Below are 21,081 nucleotides of genomic sequence, written 5' to 3'. Positions count from 1 at the left end.
CTTAGTCTAAGGTGTAGAACATAATGATTTGATATTTGCATACATTGTGAAATAATCGCTACAGTAAGTCTAGTTAACATCCATTACCACGCATACTTACAAAATGTTTTTTTCTCGTGATAACTTTTAAGATCTACTTTCTGAGCAACTTTCAAATATATAATAATATATAACATATATTATAAATAATAATATATAAATAATATAAGTAATAATATAAATAATATATAATATGTAAATAATAAATAAATATAAACAATATATAATAATAATTTTTTTTTGGTGGGCAGCAAAGCCAGGTTTATTGAACGATAGTGAAGTGATAATATGAAGCTCCCAAGGAGGGAGGGAGCCCAAAGGGGTTGCCCTACAACACAGTATTGTTAGCTGTAGTCACCTTGCTGTATATCTTCATGACTTACTTATTTTATAACTGGAAGTTTGTTCCTTTTGACCCCCTTCACCCATTTTGCCTCCCCTGCTGCCCCCTGCCTCTGGCAAACACCAATCTGTTTTCTGTATCTATGAGCTTGTTTTTTTTGTTTGTTTGTTTGTTGTTGTTCTATTTTTTAGAGTGCACATATAAGTGATATCATACAATATCTGTCTTTCTGTCTGACATATTTCACTTAGCATAATGCCCTCAAGGTCCATCCATGTTGTTAACAAATAACAGTAATAAAAATTTAAATAATAAATAATAAATCTCTTAATATATATTTCTTATGGGTTCTGCTTCTCTGCTTGAATCTTGACTGATACACCTGATTGTATAATGTTGTGTGTATGTCTTATCTTCCTGAGTCAGATTCAAAGACATAAACTTGAGAAAATAATGATGATTTACGGAGCACTTATTATATGTCAAGCACAGTGTTAAACCTTTCAATACATGAACTCATTTTATCCTCACAACTACCTGATGAGACAGACAGTATTATTAATCCCCATTTTACATAAGCTAAGACAAAGCTATCTAGCTAAGGAATGGCAAAGCTGGAACTCAAACCTGAAGCTCATTTATTCCAATGCTTATGCTCTTAACCACCACAATAGCTATGACCTCATACACAAATGGAGAGAGAAGGAAAAAGACAGAGATATACAGAGAACAAGAAAGCTATGTAGGACAAGATAGACCATGATTCTTAGACATAAGTAAACTGCTTATCACACTCTGCTGATCACCTATGATATCTTGACTCCTATACAGTGATCTAGCTTGGAGGCAATGCTCGGAATGGGACATTACGGTTACAGCAACATCAACTATTAAGGTACTTGCCATGGGCCAAGTGGAATCAAGTCAAAGACGTGAGAACCTTCTATATATTCAATAGATACGTTAGAGTATCATTAAATGACAGAAAGCCATAGTAACTGTTTCAATTCTACTTTATCTCCATAAAATCTGTGATGTGGGTAGGGCAAGCAGGCAGGGATAGTTTTCCTACCTGTACAATGAACTTAACAGGAAGTCAAGGAAACGAAGTCACTTACTAAAAGTCATACAGTACATCACAAGAAAGTGTAAGTCTGGTGCTTTGACTCTAGCCTAGTATTTTTTCCAGTAGACTAACATGATATGGTTGAGCTACTTATTATCAAGAAGTTTTCCTTACTTGATGAATTGTACCTTCAATATCCAAGATTTTAAAATGTACATATGACTAAAGTAATGATACAGATTTTTATAAAATATTCATGAAACCAACCACATTTCCTAACCTCACTCCCCTCTTTGGACATTTACTCACTGTCCTTTTTCCTTAAATGCTTTTTGCCCAGATATTCATACAATTGCTTCCTTCTCATCAGGTTCTAATTCAAAATGCCATCTTCTCAGGGAAGGCTTTCCCAGCCACTACGGTTAAGGAAGCATGCCCTAGCCATTTTCTACAAAATATTGCTATTATGTCCTTTGTTATTACACTTCTTAGTCCCTGAAGTCATTTGTTTATTTGTTTCTGTTTTTATTATACATATTCCACTACAAGAATGTAAGCTCCTGAAGACATGGACTCTGCATATCTTGCTTACCATTATATCACCAGCACCTAGAATAATGACTGACATGTAGTAGGTGTTCAAAAAATACTTGTTGACTGATACTTCTTCTAAAATGGATTATATTTTTTATATGATTGCTATGTGATAGTAGTTATCTTAAGAATAAGTATTAAATGATTAAAAATAGGAAAAAAAAAGAACTAGAAAAAGTTAAAAGTCAAACTGCCAACTTACAAAGGGAAGGAAAGAACCCACATTGTTAAACTTCAGCAAGTAATTTTTGTAGGGCCTCTTTGGGATCTTCTGTATTTCTTTACAATCTTCCTTAGTCCATCAAGATGAGGATTTTGAAGTAAATCTGTCCAGAGTTTATACACAGGATACTACAAATCCTTTGGCAAGCATGTTTTTGCTAAATGTGGTTTTGAGATAATGCAGTTTTATATTTTTATATCCAAATTGAAAATCAGCCAACTTATTATATGCTCTGGTTCAGTTCAGTCCACTTAAATAAGAGAACAGACTATGCAGTAATACAGAGGGAGAAAGAAAATCAGTTTACACTCTACATTTCATAACAGGAATTACCAGGACCAAAAAAAGTAAGTGTGGATATTGCCAACATTTGTAAAAAGGCCAGATAATTACTTAGGCAGACATTGTAAAACTAAAACACAGGAGAAACAAATTTTAAAAGTATTACATTTCATGCCTGTAAGGGCTGATTTAGACTTTAAAAAGAGGTATAGTTTGTGTAATATAAAACTTACATCAATATATATATGGCTACGGTTTTTCCTTTAAACATCTGCTCTTTTATAATTTACATATTTGCATGAATTTTTTTCCTATTCTTTTACTTTCAATCCATCTGCATCATTATATTTTAGATGTGTCTCTTGTAAATATAATTTTTAAAAAATTTTAGTACAGTCTGACAGTCTTTGCCTTTTACCTAAAGCATTTGGTCCATTTACATTTAATGTAATTACCAACATATTTGTTTTGTTTTGTTTTGTTTTTTAAGATTTTATTTATTTATTTGAGAGAGAGACTGAGATAGAGAGAGCATGAGAGGGGGGAGGGTCAGAGGGAGAAGCAGACTCCCTGCCGAGCAGGGAGCCCGATGCGGGACTCGATCCCGGGACTCCAGGATCATGACCTGAGCCGAAGGCAGTTGCTTAACCAACTGAGCCACCCAGGCGCCCAACATATTTGGTTTGAAATATACTACAGCCAATGCCATGGTAAGTCAGCCATATCTTGTCCAGAACTGGAACACTCATTCCCTCAGCTATTGGTCATCTAAGTAGTCAACAGCTCTCAGCTGAATTTTTCTTTGGGACTTGTCCTCAGCCTAGAATACAGCCTTACCCAAGGTAACGTCCCCTTAAGAGAGGGTGGAAGAGGGTAGAAAACTGTATCCAGTGACTGGTCAGTGACAGGATATAAATGCCTGGACATTTGCAAGACTACCCCAGCTCCAAAGTTCCCTGTAGAATTGACTGAGGTCTTTGTTACCACTGTAGTGCAGTTTAACTTCTCTGGTCTATCCTGTTTCCTCACTTCCCCACAGATGTTAATCTCAAGAGCCCATCCCAATAAACATCCTGCAGGCAAGTCTCAGTCTCTGAGTCTGTTTCCTGGGATTTCAATATTTGACATCTATTGTCTTATTATGTATTTTGTAATTCTACTGCCTATATGTTCCTTTTTTCTTTACTTTCTTGCCTTCTTTAGAACAGAGTATTCTTTTATTATTCCTTTTTTTTTTTATTAGTTTGGAGAGGATACACTCTTTCTCTATTCCAGAGGCTATCCTAGAAATAACAATATGCATATTTCAATCAACAAAGTCTAAAGTTATTGAGGGACATTTTATTAATTAATTATGAATAGACTAATTGATATTAACTAGTTGATACTTTTACCCTACATACAATCTTAAACATTTTAACTCCTTTTACCATTCTCCCAATTTATATATAATTGTTATTCTAGGTACCTCATATAAGTGGAATTATACAATATTTGTCATTTAGTGTCTGGCTTATATCATTTAGCATAATGTTTTTGAGGTTCATCCATGTTGTAGAATGCATCAGAATTTCATTCTTTTTAAAAAGGTTGAATAATATTCCATGTATTTTGTTTATGCATTCATCTGTTAATGGATGTTAGAGTTGTTTCCATCATTTGGCTATTGTGAATAATGCTACTGTGAACACTGGTATGCAAGTATCTGCTTGAGTTCCTACTTTCAATTCTTCTGGGTATATACCTAGAAGCAGAATTGTTGGATCATGCAGTAATTCCCTATTTAACTTTTTGAGGCACTATCAGGATCATCTGTGGATCTGATTCTACTGTCCATATTTATCTCTTAGTTTTTGATCATGCCACCATGTCTTTTGCCATGTCCTCTAGTTTTTCACATAGTGACTCCAGAGAGGGTTTCCCTTCCCTTTCATTTCATTTCCCTTCCCTTGGGTAGACAGATAAAATGGTAGCTGATCATTTTTTTTTTTTTTTTTAGTATTTATTTATTTGACAGAGACACAGCGAGAGAGGGAACACAAGCAGGGGGAGTGGGAGAGGGAGAAGCAGGCTTCCCGCGGAGCAGGGAGCCCAATGTGGGGCTCGATCCCAGGACCCTGGGACCATGACCTGAGCCGAAGGCAGACGCTTAACGACCGAGCCACCCAGGCGCCCCGGTAGCTGATCATCTTAACCCAATCAGGCACTGTGCTGAATGGAGGCTGGGCTGCAGCTCTGGTAAAGATCAAGCTATTTTTGGCTGATCTCCATTCCAAGAGCATAGCCCTCTAGGGTTTTAAATAGAGAGCCTGGGAATTCATTGGGGTTTCCCCCCATTGGCAGGTTCATAACTCTAGGCTGTATCTTGTGTGACTGCCAAAATGTCTGCTCTGCTTTTCAAAGGCTTTCCAATGAGATGTTTATCCTCCCATTCTGTAAAACCCTAGGATTTGGCAATATCCCAACAGGATAACCGGCTGTATGCTTGAGGCTCTCTTACTTTCTACAAAAGTTTGCTAATTCTTGTACCAAGCAGCAGCTCTCTTCTAGTATACAGTCCTGTTTCTCAGACCCCTGCTCATGCCAAGTATCAGCAATATCCCTGAAGGAAGAAGAGGCTCCAAAATTCAGCTCACATCACTGAGGTTCTTTTAGTTTACCTTTACCGTTGGGGTTCAGCTCTTTAGGGTATCAACCCACAGCATGGTGTACCAAGGTCCTACCCTTGGTAGGACCTGGACTAGATTTTTATCTTCCTAACCCCATAAAACTCTATTTTAGGTCATATACCCCAGGCGAACAAAGTCACCAAATCTAGGCTCACCTCTCTCAAATCTTATCCCCTCCCAGATCTTGACCAAGTAATTCCTCACAAGATACCCTGTCAGCTCTTTGAAGCTTTAATGTGTACTTAAGAAATATTTTTTCTGCTTGCTTTTTAGTTCCAATCACACAATTCCTATTAAATGTTTTTTAATTAGTACTACTGATCTCAATACTACCAGTTTTGGTAAATTTTAAGAACACAATTCCCAAATGCAGAGAAACTACAATTTTTTTTTAAAGCCAGTCTCAGGGAAAAGATACGTTTTAGGCTCAGAAAATGTTTTCATTATTTTCAAATTTTAGTAAGATAACCATTAAATTATGCTAGAATTATTATATTAGAATTATTAAATTATGCTAGAATTCTGCTTCCATTTCTTATATAGTGAAACTAAAGGAAAAATCATGAAAAATACTTTAATAATAAAATACTAAAAATAAATACAATAAAAAATACTTAACAACTATAACTCACTTGTAACAGAATATTCACCGTAATATGCCTTATAATTTGAATATTATTATATTAATACACAATAAAAGCATATCTATTTCATTTTGCTTTAATCTCTTATTATAGTATTTCTAGCATCACCAGATGATGTTAATCGGTCTTCCTGAGAGTTGTGGTGGGATGAATTTTTTCCTAATCAAATATATTTGCTTCTTCTGGAGATGCACAGTATATATTAGTATATTAAAGATCCTGGGAAGTCCTCAGTAAAGTCACCTATTTATCTTTGTTTAACCTGCTGTTTTTGAATATATCTGACAGCAGACAACTTTTATCCATGGGATACCTTTTAATGTGCCCCAAGACACCTAGTTTGAGAAAAGTGCCCTAGAAAAAGTGAAAGCAGACATTTCAAATAGTTTTGGTTATTTTATGTTATTATAATTGATTATATAACTCCTGCTTCTTTCTTCTTCATTGAAGGTTAAGCAGGTTGAGTTTTGTGGGATTTTTTTCTTAGTTTTATTAAGCTATAATTTTGTTAGTCTTTTCTGATATAGGGTAGCAGAAAGAATCTGAGCTTTATATAGAGATAGAATTAGGACCAAATTCTGGCTCCACCATCACAACCAAATTCTCTCTCTTAGTCATATATATATATAAATTATATATATTTAATTAAAGTATAGCTGACATACAATGTTACATTAATTTCAGGTGTACATATTTCTTTATTTGTAAAATGGGCTTGGGGGACTTTCATAGTATTATTTTAAGTATTACTGACCAGTATGCAGTACATTGCCTGGTCCCAGAGGTTTCTATCTTAAAATTCTTTAAGGATCTGGGGGTGCCTAGGTGGCTCAGTGGGTTAAGTATCTGCCTTCAGCTCAGGTCATGATCTTCGGGTCCTGGGATGGAGTCCTACGTAAGGCCCCCTGCTCAGCGGGGAGTCTGCTTTTTCCTCTCCCTCTGCCCCTCCCCCTCCTCATGCTCTCTCTCAAATAAATAAATAAAGTCTTAAAAAAAAATTCCTCAATGATCTGGGATGGCCAACTGAAATGGACATGTAAGACTGACACCTGTGAACTTGATTTGGGACTCATCTTTACTAATTCATTTCCCTGCTTATTATATCAGTAATTCCTCCCTTTCCTATTTAAGAGGCTGTAATACTCCTGGGGAATAATTTTTTATCTTAATTGAGAATGCCTAGAGTTAAACTGATTTTCATGTCCTTAGAACTTCAGGTCTCCCTGTCTTATGTTCCTATAACACTTGCTATTGCAATCATTATCCTACCTTACTGTATTCATTTTCTTCCCTGCTAGACTCTAAGTTCCTAAGGTCATGATAACCTGTTCCCTGCTTTATGCATATACCTAGCACCACTGGCCTGGGTGAAGAGTAACTACTTAATAACTACAGAATCTTTAATAAGTTATAGTAATTGGGATCCCAACAATATTATAAAAAATGTAATTCTCAGAGGCAATGTTTTAGTATTACTTATATCAGAAGATATTAGAAGAAAACAAGGAGTTAAATTTACTGATCCTCAAACATATAACCAATAATTACTATTAGAAATCTTAGACTGATAGAGCAATTTTCCTGAGATATATCCAATCATTAGGATAGAAATTAAATACAAAATGTATTATATGCTTTTCAGATACATTTTTGGTATTTGAGAATGACCCCATTTATTCAAAAGGTGTGTTCCAGAAAGGTTGCCTGTAAGTAATACTTTTATACTCTAAACATTTAAAAACTCATCTGATGTGAGTGAACTCAACTTTTAGTATATTTTAAAAAGAATCCCTGTCTGTAATGAGGATGCTCTCACACTTAATCTAGTATTATATATTTAGATTTCTGAAGTGTAGATTTTTCAAGGCGTGGAACACTCCTACTAACTTGGTCACACTGAAAAGCTATAAAGTTCAACACAACCCTAAGGTCAAATTAACTTTTACTTTTTGAAAACAATTATTAGTAAGTATATAAGCAGTAAATATATTATTAATATAGTTTTTCTACATACTAGGAAATCAAAAATACTTACTATTATTTTCTTACAGTCCTTCCCTCTGCATAGTTCTGTATAGGTAGAGTATTGCACATATATAATCCAGCTTCCAACAAAAACCACCAACCAGGAAAAGAAAAGATATTTCATCCGCACATATGAAAAGCGAGCCTGTGGGTAAAAGAGCACATAACAATCATTCGTTCAGCACCAAGTCAGCCTTCACTGTCCTAGAACATGATTTTTGCCCCCCTTCTTGGAAGAACTCAATATATATTCTAGGCTTTCACATGGCAATTCTCCTAGAACAAAGTGTACTTTCACTGAGTCCAAACAGCACTGGTCTTAGAAAAGGAAGCTTCTTGGTCCTGCCAGGGAAAAAGGGAACAAAATACCCTTTAAAATGTATAACCTTTCAAATACCACCAGCATCTAAAGCTACTTATGAAGCACGAGCACGTGCACCAGGCTACCCTGGGCACTCTGTGAGATCAGGTAAAGAGACACAATTCCGATATACTATGAGCTTACAGAGGACAATTTCAAATAAGAATCTTCAAGTTCTTTATGGATAATCAGCATAAAAATAATTTTGTTTCAAAGAAATAAGAACAGAGTATTTGGCTATTTGTTTAATGTCTCATAGTGAAGTATAACCAGAATAAGAAATTAGGGGCGCCTGGGTGGCTCAGTCGTTAAGCATCTGCCTTCGGCTCAGGTCATGATCCCAGAGTCCTGGGATCGAGCCCCGCATCGGGCTCCCTGCTCCGCAGGAGGCCTGCTTCTCCCTCTCCCGCTCCCCCTGCTTGTGTTCCCTCTCTCGCTGTGTCTCTGTCAAATAAATAAATAAAATCTTAAAAAAAAAAAAAAAAGAATAAGAAATTAAACTTCCAGCTCATTCTTATTTCTCTGTTGTATTCACCAAGGCTTTATGTTCCTTCCATTCAACCAACCAAATGCTTCACCTAATGGGTACTCTGGAAGCTTGAGGAGAATGTTGTTACAATTATTAAAGGAAAAATAATTGGAGAAGAAGGGTTAAGATACATAAAGAATAAATTACTCTTTGCATGTCAGCTTGGAAAGCTACACAATGGGATCCTCTTTGCATTGTTTTGCTCCCAGTTCTCTGCTATCTAATTGCAACTTGGGCCAGCTACAGCCTTTTCTCCATCAACAACATATTAAACAGTTTAATATTCAAAAGTGTCAGTTGGTCAAGATAACTGGACATTTATTTTTTGAGTCTGGAACTCCAATGGTCTGGGTTTTATAAATGGTAAATTTTGGGGGTATGGAGATAATTGAACAGAACAAATTACAGATATGTAAACAAACAATGAAAAGCTACTTTTGCTTTTACAATCAGGAGCCAGTTTCTCACACTGGGTAACAGTAGGATACTGTGAGCACTGTGAGCATACAAAGAAAGCAGAGAGAGATGAAAGAGACCTAAGTGCACCTGCAGAAGACAATGAGTGCAAAGGAAAAAGAGACTCAGGAAATACTGACTTCTGTTGGCCCTATTTACGATTTAGATATCTGTCTTTGTGAGATTAACAGATGGTGAATTCCAGTACCAAAAGCTTGAGTATAACAAATTCACAGTGAAGTGACAGGTCTTTGAGCTTTATTATTAAAATATAAAAAATGCCTTTAATGCAAGCTATTTTTGTATAGCTCTAAAAGAATCCAGTAAAAAGAAAATTCAGACAGAATTCTAAATTAAATCACATAAATGACAATGGGGTATACACTGAGGGGTTTGTTTGAAAGACATTCAAGATTATTTGACCCTACTAAAGGGATCTAGTCATCAGACAGAAACTGATATGTACCAGTATTATGAAGCTTAAAGATGATTAAATGACATAATGCCTATAGAACATAAGCACATTTTGAGGCACATAGTTTGCAAGGCACTGAGCAAAAAGTCAAGAACACTGTCACTATGATTTGGTCACCACCTTGTTTTTGAACTTGAAAAAGAAAACTGAATCTGAATCTGATTAAGTCTTTAGCTCCAACTACCAGTTTACAGGAAATACAGGAGATGGAGGAATATAAGTGATACCTCAGTAAGTGACTCTATTGGGATAAAATGAGCAAACTCCAGGCTGTGGAAAATGCTGTGATACAAACAACCCAGTTCTCCAACACGTAAATTACAAGGGAGAAAATAAGGAGAAGATGGGGAAAACTGAAGACTAAAAAATATTTAAGAAATACATCAAATAATCACAATCTATGGATCTTTTTTGAATCCTGATTCCATTGAAACTGTAAAAACAAAACAAAACAAAACACATCTCCAGTTGCAAGAACAAATTATAAATCTACCATACAAGCGTCCAGTAGTTCAGAGGGTCGCTTGAAGGACCATAGCATAGCATGATTTTACTTTCAGAAGTCCAATCTAATATAAACATCTTATAGGATTTTTTTTGAGGCAGGGTTTTGTTTTTGTTTTTAAGATTTCATTTATTTATTTGAGAGAGCTTGCACACACGCGCAGGGGGTGAGGAGCAGAGGGGGAGGGAGAGGAAGAGGGAAAAAATCCCAAACAGACTCCATGCTGAGCAAGGAGCTGGATTCGGAGCTGGATGTGAGGCTTGATCTCAATCGTGACCTGAGCTGAAACCAAGAGTGGAGGCTTAACTGACTGAACCACCCAGCTACCCCTTGAGGCAGGGTTTTAAAACAAGATTAGTTCAGTTCATTTTCAAAAGAATCAGGGAAGACATACCATTTCCTTTTTCCTCTTCCTGCCTTGCTCTGCAGCAGGTATATGTCACAGAGTAAAGGAGAACAACACAGACCTAGTGAGTAGGGTTTTCTCCCAGCATCCAGGTTGGTCCTGTCTTCCCTTCTTCTTGACAATACCTCAAGGAGTCTGGTGATGTTAACTGCCTTCTATCAATAATTTCTATTCAGGTTTTTGTATACATGTTTAGTAAAGCTACTGTGAGATGTTTTCAAATGCATATGATGCTTAATACATGTAGGCAGCTAAGGCTTTGGTATATTTCTCTCTCCTGCATATTCAATTTAATAAAATTTGAAATCATTTTGCTTTTCTGTATCTCTCAAATAGATATATTTTTCGATTTTCTCTGGCATATATTTAAACTGAAAAACACCCTGTGAACCGGCTTGCCTGCTGAGTGCTTGTCATGATACCAAATGCCAAAAATTTTGGAGAGGAAGTTAGATTAATGGCATTCCCAGCAGGGCACTGGGCATCACCTGTTGTAGACATAATGACAAAAGGAGTGAGACATTTTTATTCCAGCACGCCATGGAAAATCACTGTGATTTAGGGGTAACACAAAATAGTTACAAGGACCTTCATGTGTCCTCTAATATCTGCAGATCCTGCTGCTTCACATTTTAAAATAATGATTGAAGAAAAACAGCCATAAATGACATCTCTAGCTATTAACTAATTTTATTTCCCTGTGTGGTAATCACTAAAATCTTTCCAGTGGTCTGTTCTGTACCAATTACCTAGACAACCCAGTCTTTGATTAAGAAATGTACTTACTGTTTCTGATCTTTTTTTTTATGCTGAACTATCCAAAATACTGCCTAGCAGCTTTTCTGTTCTGATTTTGTGCCCAGCTACTAACGGTACACTGCTTTATTTCAAATTGTACTCCTGAAAAGCTGATAAGAACTTTAGTAAATACACTATGGCAGTGATTCTCAACTGGAATTACTTTTGCCCCTTAGGGGACACCTGTCAACGTCTGGTGACATTGTTTCATGACTGGGCAGTGCTACTAGTATCTTGTGGGTAGAGGCCAGAGATATTGCTAAACATCCGACAATGCACAGGACAGCCTCCCACAACAAAGAATGATCTGACCCCAAATGTCAATATTGCTAAGGTTAAGAAGTCTTGCATTATGGTTACATTACAAAATGAAACCAAAAATGGAAAGAATCAAAATTGTCTTACATTGTCATTTTATATTCAATTAGTCTTCAAGGCATCGACTACTACTAATTAGAAAAATTTAACATCTGCCTGGAAATAACAGTTAGAAGCAGTCTTTAGACTAAAGTAAATGATTAATATATAAATAATGAAACAAACTTTCTCTACCAATTCTACCCAATTCTACCCTTCTTATCTTTTTCATACTCAACATTTTCTGTAAACATAAAGCACATGGTCCCACTTGCTTTACCCCTGAATACTCCCTAAACAGATGTTCTTAATTTTGAGAAGAGAAAAAAATATCATATCTTTACTTTTACCCACAAATATTTTAGTTGACATATTTAGTGGACTTGAACATTCAAAAAACATAACAAATTGATAAGGTTATGACTTACACAAACTCAAATACAATCATTTTATCATTTGTCATGTTACAGAAAAAGCTGAGAGATGTGTGTTTGTCTTTTTAGTTAAGTTTTTCAATTACCAGTTACTCTGAAATAATCTTTGAAAATTTTTTCTCCTTACTGTTATACTGACAACATTGTAGCTGGCTAAGTTTTACTGCATATTTAGGACTAATCTAGATGAAAAAAACGAGTTAAAATTAAGGATAAATGTCCCCGGACATAACTTTTACCCTTTCTTTAAATATATTCTATTTATAGTAACAGTACTTTTGAAAAATGTGCTAGCTGTAAGAAACAGAAATATGAAGAAACCATTTAATAGTGTAAATATTTACTGTACACCACAACACATGCAGATAAACTTTATTTGGAACGGATCCTGTACCTTTATTGAAAGGGTGTCTCACTACTAGTTGGAGGGCTATTGAAAAACCATTAAGAAGAAAGTCTAAATGCACCAAATGTAAACTATCCTAGTGCTAACTTCACAAACATCAAAAGACAGCTATGATATTCAAAGAAACATTAAAAAAAAAAAACTTTTATGTCATTCCAAACAAGGAAAACCTTGGGTTTTTATAAGTTAAAAATAGTGAAAAGAAAGGTTCTAAGTCCGTGCTCCCCAGCTTGTCTTGAGCATGAAAATGCTTATTTTTATGACAAAACTTTCAGAGAATTTCTTGTCAAACAGCAATATTAGACTAGTGGTCAGAGGGGTTTTTTTTTTTTTCATCTTTCTAAGAGGTGAATTTTCACATTTATAGGAAGAATCCTAGCTGTTCTCTGACCTAAATTCTAAAAGTTTTATTTGCATGAGCATATTCTCAGTTTTGATTTTCTTGTAGAAATAAAATTCCAGTAAGGAGCAGATAATTTTCACATTTTCTCCGAATGTTGGTTCCTATTTTTAATGCTTAGGGGCTGACGACATCAAAAACGCAAGAACACCTGGGGACTTAATTGCATGGGGTGATCCTTAAGTCTGTGGCTAGTTTCAATAGTACATTACTATTTCAAAGAAGTTTAAAGTATGGGAAAATGTTCATGATACAGTAAGTGAAAAAAATCAGTTTTCAAAACATGTAGGGTATGTTCCCAATTCTGCTTTTTAAAAAAGAGAAAAAGTCACCAGTAGACTGTAGAAACTGCAAGGAAATAAACCAGAATGTCAAGGGTAGCTGTCTCAAAATGTCAAGAGTGGTGGAATCATGAATGATTTTTATTTTTCTTCTCTATTACACAGATTTTTCTATAATGAATATATTACTTTTTAAAAAAGATTTTATTTATTTATTTGACAGAGAGAGAGAGAACACAAGCAGGGGGAGTGGCAGAGGCAGAGGCAGAGGGAGAAGCAGGCTCCCCGCTGAGCAGGGAGCCCGATGTGGGACTCGATCCCAGGACCCTGGGATCATGACCTGAGCCAAAGGCAGACGCTTAATGACTGAGCCACACAGGCGCTCCTGATTATATTACTTTTCTACTCAGGAAAAACCTACATATTTGTATATAGGTGCTTAAGCACATCTATTTAAAAATATATCTACAGGATCTACTGCTCTTTATGACCAGGTAGATAGCCAGCATTTTACAAAGCCGTGGGAGGGAAGTGTAGCCTCCATTAGCACTCTACATAAAAGGAAAATTAACATTTGCAACAGCAAATGAACTCAGTCATGGGGTTCTTCAACATACTAGGGCAGAAAGACAGGGGTAAGAAAGCTAAGTGTTCCAACTTTCTATTGCTATATAACATACTAAGCCATAACTTAGTGGCTTACAAGAATTTACATTTCTCATGGCTCTGAGGGTTGACTGACTCAGCTGACCAGTTCTCTCAAGTTTTTCATGCATTTGTGATTAGGGCTGAAGGCACAGGAGGGAGGACTGACATAGTTGGATATGTCCAACCCCTCAGCTGGAATGGCTGGAACGGCTTCATGTGGCTAGCAGGACTTCTTCAGGGCCTGGTGTTCATGGTAGCCAGGCTTCTTACATGATGGCTGACTAACCCCAGAGGAAGTGTTTCCAGAGACCAAGATGGAAGTGGCATCATTTCTGCCCCACTCTTACGGTATCACAGGGCCAGATGAGATTGAATATAGGGGGTATTCCATAAGGGTATGAATAACAGAAGGCGTGACTCACTGCAGGGTCACCTCTGGAGACTAGCTACTTCTGCAGGATAGAATCAGGAAAGAAGGGTCTGGGGTGAGGAGAAAAGCAATATGGAGGTCCCAGCCGGAAGAGAGACAATTTTTTTGGCCATTCTGATTAAGGGTTCTTCTTTCTTCCTTAGTGGGGAAGAACTGGAAATTGCAGTTAAAATCCATTAATAGTTTGTGTAGTTGTGTATATTTATGTTTAAGTTGACTGAATATAGTTCTCATTCCATATCATGAGCTCAAAAACTATTGACAAATCTTTAGCTTATATACATAAAGTCTCAAGTTAAAGAACTACTTGAGATATGGTTATAGATAAGTTTCTATATAGGATTCACATTACCTTATCATTTCAGTTAAGATTCTGGCACCTAGAATGGGAAAATCAGGTGTCCGTTTACCCCTTTTAGTAGGCCTAAGGCCTACTGGGTCTAGAACTTACTGAAACATACAGTAGTCACATACAAATCTTACATGGAAATCCTACTTGGCACCTAAATTCACTAATATTCACTTACTAAAAATAAAAGTTAGCTAGGTTTTACTGAAACCTGAAGATTAAAAAGCACAGTCCCTTTAAAGCTCAGATTCTGAAGCACATTCTAGAGCAAATTTTATTTGGAATAATTATTTCTAAGGTTGTACAACCCAGTATTTTTTAAGATTTTATTCACTTGAAGGAGAGAGAAAGAGACCACATGCACAGGCACAAGCAGGGGGAGGGGCATAAGGAGAGGGAGAAGCAGGCTCCCCACTGAGCAGGGAGCCTGACGCATGAGATGCTGATGCGGGGCTCCAGCCCAGGACCCTGAGGTCATGACCTGAGCTGAAGGAAGACGCTTAGCCAACTGAGCCACCCAGGCGCCCTTATACAACCCAATTTTTTTTTTTTAAAGATTTTTATTTATTTATTTGACAGAGAGAGACAGCGAGAGAGGGAACACAAGCAGGGGGAGTGGGAGAGGGAGAAGCAGGCTCCCCGCTGAGCAGGAAGCCCGATGCAGGGCTCGATCCCAGAACCCTGGGATCATGACCTGAGCTGAAGGCAGCCGCTTAACCGACTGAGCCACCCAGGCGCCCCTATACAACCCAATTTTTTTTTTTTAAAGATTTTTATTTATTTATTTGACAGAGAGAGACAGTGAGAGAGGGAACACAAGCAGGGGTAGTGGGAGAGGGAGAAGCAGGCCTCCCGCCAAGCAGGGAGCCCGATGCGGGGCTCGATCCCAGGACCCTGAGATCATGACCTGAGCTGAAGGAAGACGCTTAACCGACCGAGCCACCTAGGCACCCCTATACAACCCAATTTTTAACACAGTTTAGAATCTTGGATTCTCTTGGAGAACCCGAGGCTACCTGATTATGATTTAGATGAAAGTTGATTATTGTAAAGGGTTATTTTTTTTTTTTTAAGATTTTATTTATTTATTTGACAGAGAGAGACATAGCGAGAGAGGGAACACAAGCAGGGGACGTGGGAGAGGGAGAAGCAGGCTTCCCGCGGAGCAGGGAGCCCGACGCAGGGTTCCATCCCAGGACCCTGAGATCATGACCTGAGCCGAAAGCAGACGCTTAACTGCTGAGCCACCCAGGCGCCCCGTAAAGGGTTATTAAAAAGAAATTAATTTTAGTTAATATTTTGTGGTACTGATGAACTGCTGGGTTTTCTAGCTTCCCTTCCCAGTATTTATTTTATGGGACTTCTAGGCACAGTGGCAATTAACTATTGAAACCTAACCTCCCTTTGATACATGAGAAAAGCGTTTGTGTATGTTCAAACACAGGGGTGGCCAGGGAAGGGGTGTTGTTGTTCACCTCTGTACAAGAACATTCTGCCTTTTATCACTGAAAGGACTGTGGCTGCTCAGGGAATGTGGTCTGAAAGGAGCTACTGTTCCTATGACCTGAGACAGTGTGGGGATTCTCTTCCCATTGGTTGGTACCCTGCCGCGGTTTTCTAGGAGCCCTAGAACAGACAAATTTTCTTTAAGTTAAAAATATAACAGGTTAGAGAGTGTCCACGTAGTCCATTCTAATCAGACATCTCTGAGGGTAAACTCTTAATTTGTTAAGCAATTAAAATGTAACTGACATATAAAATAGAAACTACATCAGAGTTAGAAGAGTCCTCAATGGAACCAGATTCTATTTTTTTGGCATCAAAGTACATTAATACCAGAAAACAGCATATGCCCAGTACGGGAAAAAAAAAAGGACAGTAAAAAATTATGTAAATTCCAGTTATAAGATAAGTAAGTCATGGGGATGTAACGTACTGCATGGTGAATATAGTTAATAACACTGTACTGTATATCTGAAAGTTGCTAAGACTAGATTGTAGAAGTTCTTATCACAAGATGGCGATTAAGGAGCGTACTTGTCATGATGAATACTGGGAGATGTCTGGAATTGTTGAATCACCACACTGTATACCTGAAACTAATAGAACACTGTATGTTAACGCTACTGGAATTTAAAATAAAATTTAAAAATTAATTAAATAATTAAAAGTTCCTATCACAAGAAAAATGCTGTAGCTAGGTGTGGTGGTAGATGTTAAGTAAACATACAGTGGCGATCATTTTGCAATATATACATATATTAAATCATTATGTTGTACACCTAAAACTGATACCATGTTACACATCAACTATATCTTGAAAAAACAAAAAAGAAAAAAGTAGTAAATGATCCAGTTTGGTATATTCCTTTCCTAATTGTTTTCTAGTATGTATAAAAAATATATGTCTTTTAAGAAAAATAAAATTGGAGTCTTATGTTAAATATCATTTGTCTCTTTTTTTTCACTTAACATACTGCAAACATGTACCTAGGCCATTAAATAGCCTTGTTATTTAAAATATATAAAATTTACATGAATGTATAACATTTTAGAATATGGGTGTGCCATAATTTATTCAACCCTATCTCTATTGTTGGACATTTTTATTATTTCCAACATTGTGCTATAATAAAAGTAATAACAACACTATTAATGAAAGTCAGTATTTATTAGTGCTACTCTACCAGGAACTGTTACAAGCACTTTCTATACATTAATTTCCTTAATCTTCATAAAAACTCTATGATCCAATGTGATAAATCGATTAGGGGTGAGAAAACTGTGGCCCATGAGGCAAATCCTGTCTATCACCTGGTTTTGTAAATACAGTTTTATTAGAATACAGCCATCCCATGCATTGATTTCCTGTCTAAGGCTGCTTTCAGGCTCTAACAACATAGTTGAGTGGTTACAACAGAGACTGTATGACCAGCAAAGCCAGAAATATTTACTATCTGGCTCTTTATAGAAACAGTATGTCAATCCTTGAATTGCAAATATTCATTCCCTCCCCCTGCCCCACTTTCCCTGCCTCACTGATGTTGGGCTTGGCCATGTGACTTGCTTTGGCCAATGATTCTTAGTAGATGCCATGCAAAGAAAAGCATATAATTGGTCTTGCCTTCTTATATTTCAGACACTGTCAGGAGAAGATCAGTCCCTGGTAGGCCACTGGTCCCCGGAGAGTAAGTGATACTGTAGCTCACCTGAACCACGACCATGGCCTGGAGTGAAGCGCAGCCTGGAAAAGCTGAACACCAGCTGACCTGCAGATGTGTGACTCATTAGATGTCACTGAGTTTTGGGGTAATTTGTTATACAGCATTGTTGTAGCTATGTTATGTTATGTAGCTACTGTTATGTAGCTAATGGATACTGGAGGGGATTATTATTCTCTCCTTACAAGAATTCAATGAGTGGGGGACTATTCTTTTTACAGATGGAGAAACTCAATACAGAGGTTAAAGCAAGGCTATACTAGGAGGAAGTAGATACCCAGGATTTAAATTGAGGCAACCTGGCTTCAGAGCCTGTACTTTGCTCTATTGCCTATTATATTAAATATGTAAATATTTGCTGGAGTATCTGATTATTTATTCAGGAGAGATTTAAGTTAGTAAAACTTCTAGGTCAAAGGGTATGCAGTTTCTTTTTGTTTCTTTTTTTAAATTTTATGTTATGTTAATCACCATACATTACATCATTAGTTTTTGATGTAGTGTTCCATGATTCATTGTTTGCATATAACACCCAGTGCTCCATTCAGTACGTGCCCTCTTTAATACCCATCACCAGGCTAACCCCTCCCCCCACCCCCCTCCCCTCTAGAACCCTCAGTTTGTTTCTCAGAGTCCATAGTCTCTCAAGGTTCGTCTCCCCCTCCGATTTCCCCCCCTTCATTTTTCCCTTCCTACTATCTTCCTCTTTTTTTTTTTTTAACATATATTGTATTATTTGTTTTAGAGGTACAGATCTGTGATTCAACAGTCTTACACAATTCACAGTGCTCACCATAGCACATACCCTCCCCAACGTCTATCACCCAGCCACCCCATCCCTCCCACCCCCCCACCACTCCAGCAACCCTCAGTTTGTTTCCTGAGATTAAGAATTCCACAAAGGATATGTAGTTTTAAGTTTATGTTACATATTGTTACAATGTTTTCCAAAAGGTTCACAACAGTTAACATTCACTGGTTTTTCAAATGCATTTATTTTACCTTCCCCCACATCCAATTTTATAGGCAAATTAAAGTTTTAGTTTCATTTCTTTGACAATGGCCTTGATGCTTTTTATATGCTCTCTGAATCTTTAGTATTAGTTGTGGCAAAAGCTAGTCAAATTTTAAAGTACCCCCAAGTTAAGGATGACCTCGGACAAATTCAGATATCTTAAGAGCTATCATGGTTGAGTATCTTAGGCCTGACCTAAGTAAATTATTCCAAAGAATAATTAGAAGCACAGAGGAATCCAAGATGGACCTTCAGGTTATGTGAGTCCAACGAATGGGAAATGTGACCTTATACTGTCTGTATCAGAGGACAGAGAGGTTACAGAAGCATTCCTTCTTGGAATGAACATCACCAACATCTAACTATCCTCCTTTCAGTTTGATGGTAAAATGTTGATAGTTTTAAATTAAGTATTATTTTAGGGGCACCTGGGTGGTTCAGTAGGTTAAGTGCCTTTGGCTCAGGTCATGATCCCAGGATCCTGGGATCAAGCCCCGCATTGGGCTCCCTGCTCAGCGGGGAGACTGCTTCTGCCTGCCAGTCTGCCTACTTGTGTTCTCTCTCTCTCCGTCAAATAAACAAAATCTTTTTTAAAAATTAAGTATTATTTTATTTTTTATTATTGTTATGTTAATCACCATACATTACATCATTAGTTTTTGATGTAGTTTTCCATGATTCATTGTTTGCATATAACACCAGTGCTCCATACAGAACGTGCCCTCTTTAATACCCATCACCAGGCTAACCCATCCCCCCACACCCCTCCCCTCTAAAACCCTCAGTTTGTTTTTCAGAGGCCATAGTCTCTCATGGTTCATCTCCCCCTCCGATTTCCCCCCCTTCATTCTTCCCCTCCTGCTATCTTCTTCTTCTTCTTTTTTTTTTAACTAATAATGTATTATTTGTTTCAGAGGTATAGGGTATGTGCTATGGTGAGCGCTGTGAATTGTGTAAGACTGTTGAATCACAGATCTTACCTCTGAAAAAAATTAAGTATTATTTTAGAATAGCCCTAAAAGTCTGTTTAGAATGGCAAGATTCTATTTTTTTTATTCTTATGTTAATCCCCATACATTACATCATTAGTTTTAGATGAAGTGTTCCATGATTCATTGTTTGTGCACAACACCCAGTGCTCCATGCAGAACATGCCCTCCTCAATACCCACCACCAGGCTAACCCATCCTCCCACCCCCCTCCCCTCTAGAACCCCGTTTGTTTTTCAGAGTCCACCGTCTCTCATGGTTCGTCTACCCCTCCGATTTCCCCCGCTTCACTCTTCCCCTCCCGCTACCCTCTTCTTCTTCTTTTTTTTTTCTTAGCAAGATTCTATTTTTAAAATATTACAAATCATGCAAACCAGATGGTCATCTCTAATTTTGGAATTTCTCAGACAGGTGCTAATCTAAAATTGTCCTCCCATTTCTCTTTTCAATTCCAGAGAAAGCTAAAAACAAAACAAAACAAAAACAAAGCAAAATCTATAGAAAATGCTTTCAAGGCAAATGACAGTGATTTTGATCATAGCAATGTTCATTTACGAGAAAAGGAGTTGACTTATAAAGGGAATGCACCGAGACAGTTTCTACATGAAAATGTTTTGCTGGCCTTGTGGGAAGTGAGGCACCTACCCGCTGACAGTTACTTACTGCAACACAAGTACTCAGAGAAATACTTTGCTGGATGGGAAATGCTGAAAAGTAATTACCAAAAAATCCTCATGAAAATACAGTGTTAGAATTACCTATGGTGCTTAGGATAATGGATAGCTTATAAATAAATAATATTTGTAGTGACTATTGCTACCAAACTCTTAAATATGCAACATATACTCTAAACACAAAAATGCCAGTGGATTTTTAAAATTATACCAAAGACCAAGCTAACTTGACACTATTTTGAGTATTCGGTTTCTCTTCCACAACCCACTAATTCCTAAAATTCCTAGTTATTAATATGTGGACCATAATAAAGCCTATCTGCTTAGAAATATTAAACCCGAGATTATGTCCTAGATGGGTGAGTTTTAGCAATAGCAGAGAACAGGTTGCTCAGAGCTAGAAGAGGCCTTGCAGATCACATAGTTGGAATCTATCATTTTATAACTGAGGCCCCAGTGGAT

At 37.1% G+C, this 21,081-nt stretch overlaps 1 protein-coding gene across 4 annotated transcripts in view; it reads right to left on the bottom strand.

Annotated features, from left to right (window-relative positions):
• DIPK1A (divergent protein kinase domain 1A) overlaps positions 1 to 21,081 on the bottom strand; it is a 124,745-nt gene that overhangs the window by 24,021 nt on the left and 79,643 nt on the right. For all 4 annotated transcript variants that reach the window (XM_035018023.1, XM_035018022.1, XM_035018026.1 and 1 more), the window contains one exon: positions 7,896 to 8,030. In XM_035018023.1, the coding sequence (XP_034873914.1) occupies positions 7,896 to 8,030 (135 nt within the window). The remainder of the gene's footprint in view (positions 1 to 7,895; positions 8,031 to 21,081) is intronic.

This window comes from Mirounga leonina, unplaced genomic scaffold, assembly GCF_011800145.1.
Source record: "Mirounga leonina isolate KUSES-001 unplaced genomic scaffold, KU_Mleo_1.0 Mir_173, whole genome shotgun sequence".
In the NCBI taxonomy this organism is placed as follows: Eukaryota; Metazoa; Chordata; class Mammalia; order Carnivora; family Phocidae; genus Mirounga; species Mirounga leonina.
This window is presented reverse-complemented; position numbering and strand designations above follow the sequence as displayed.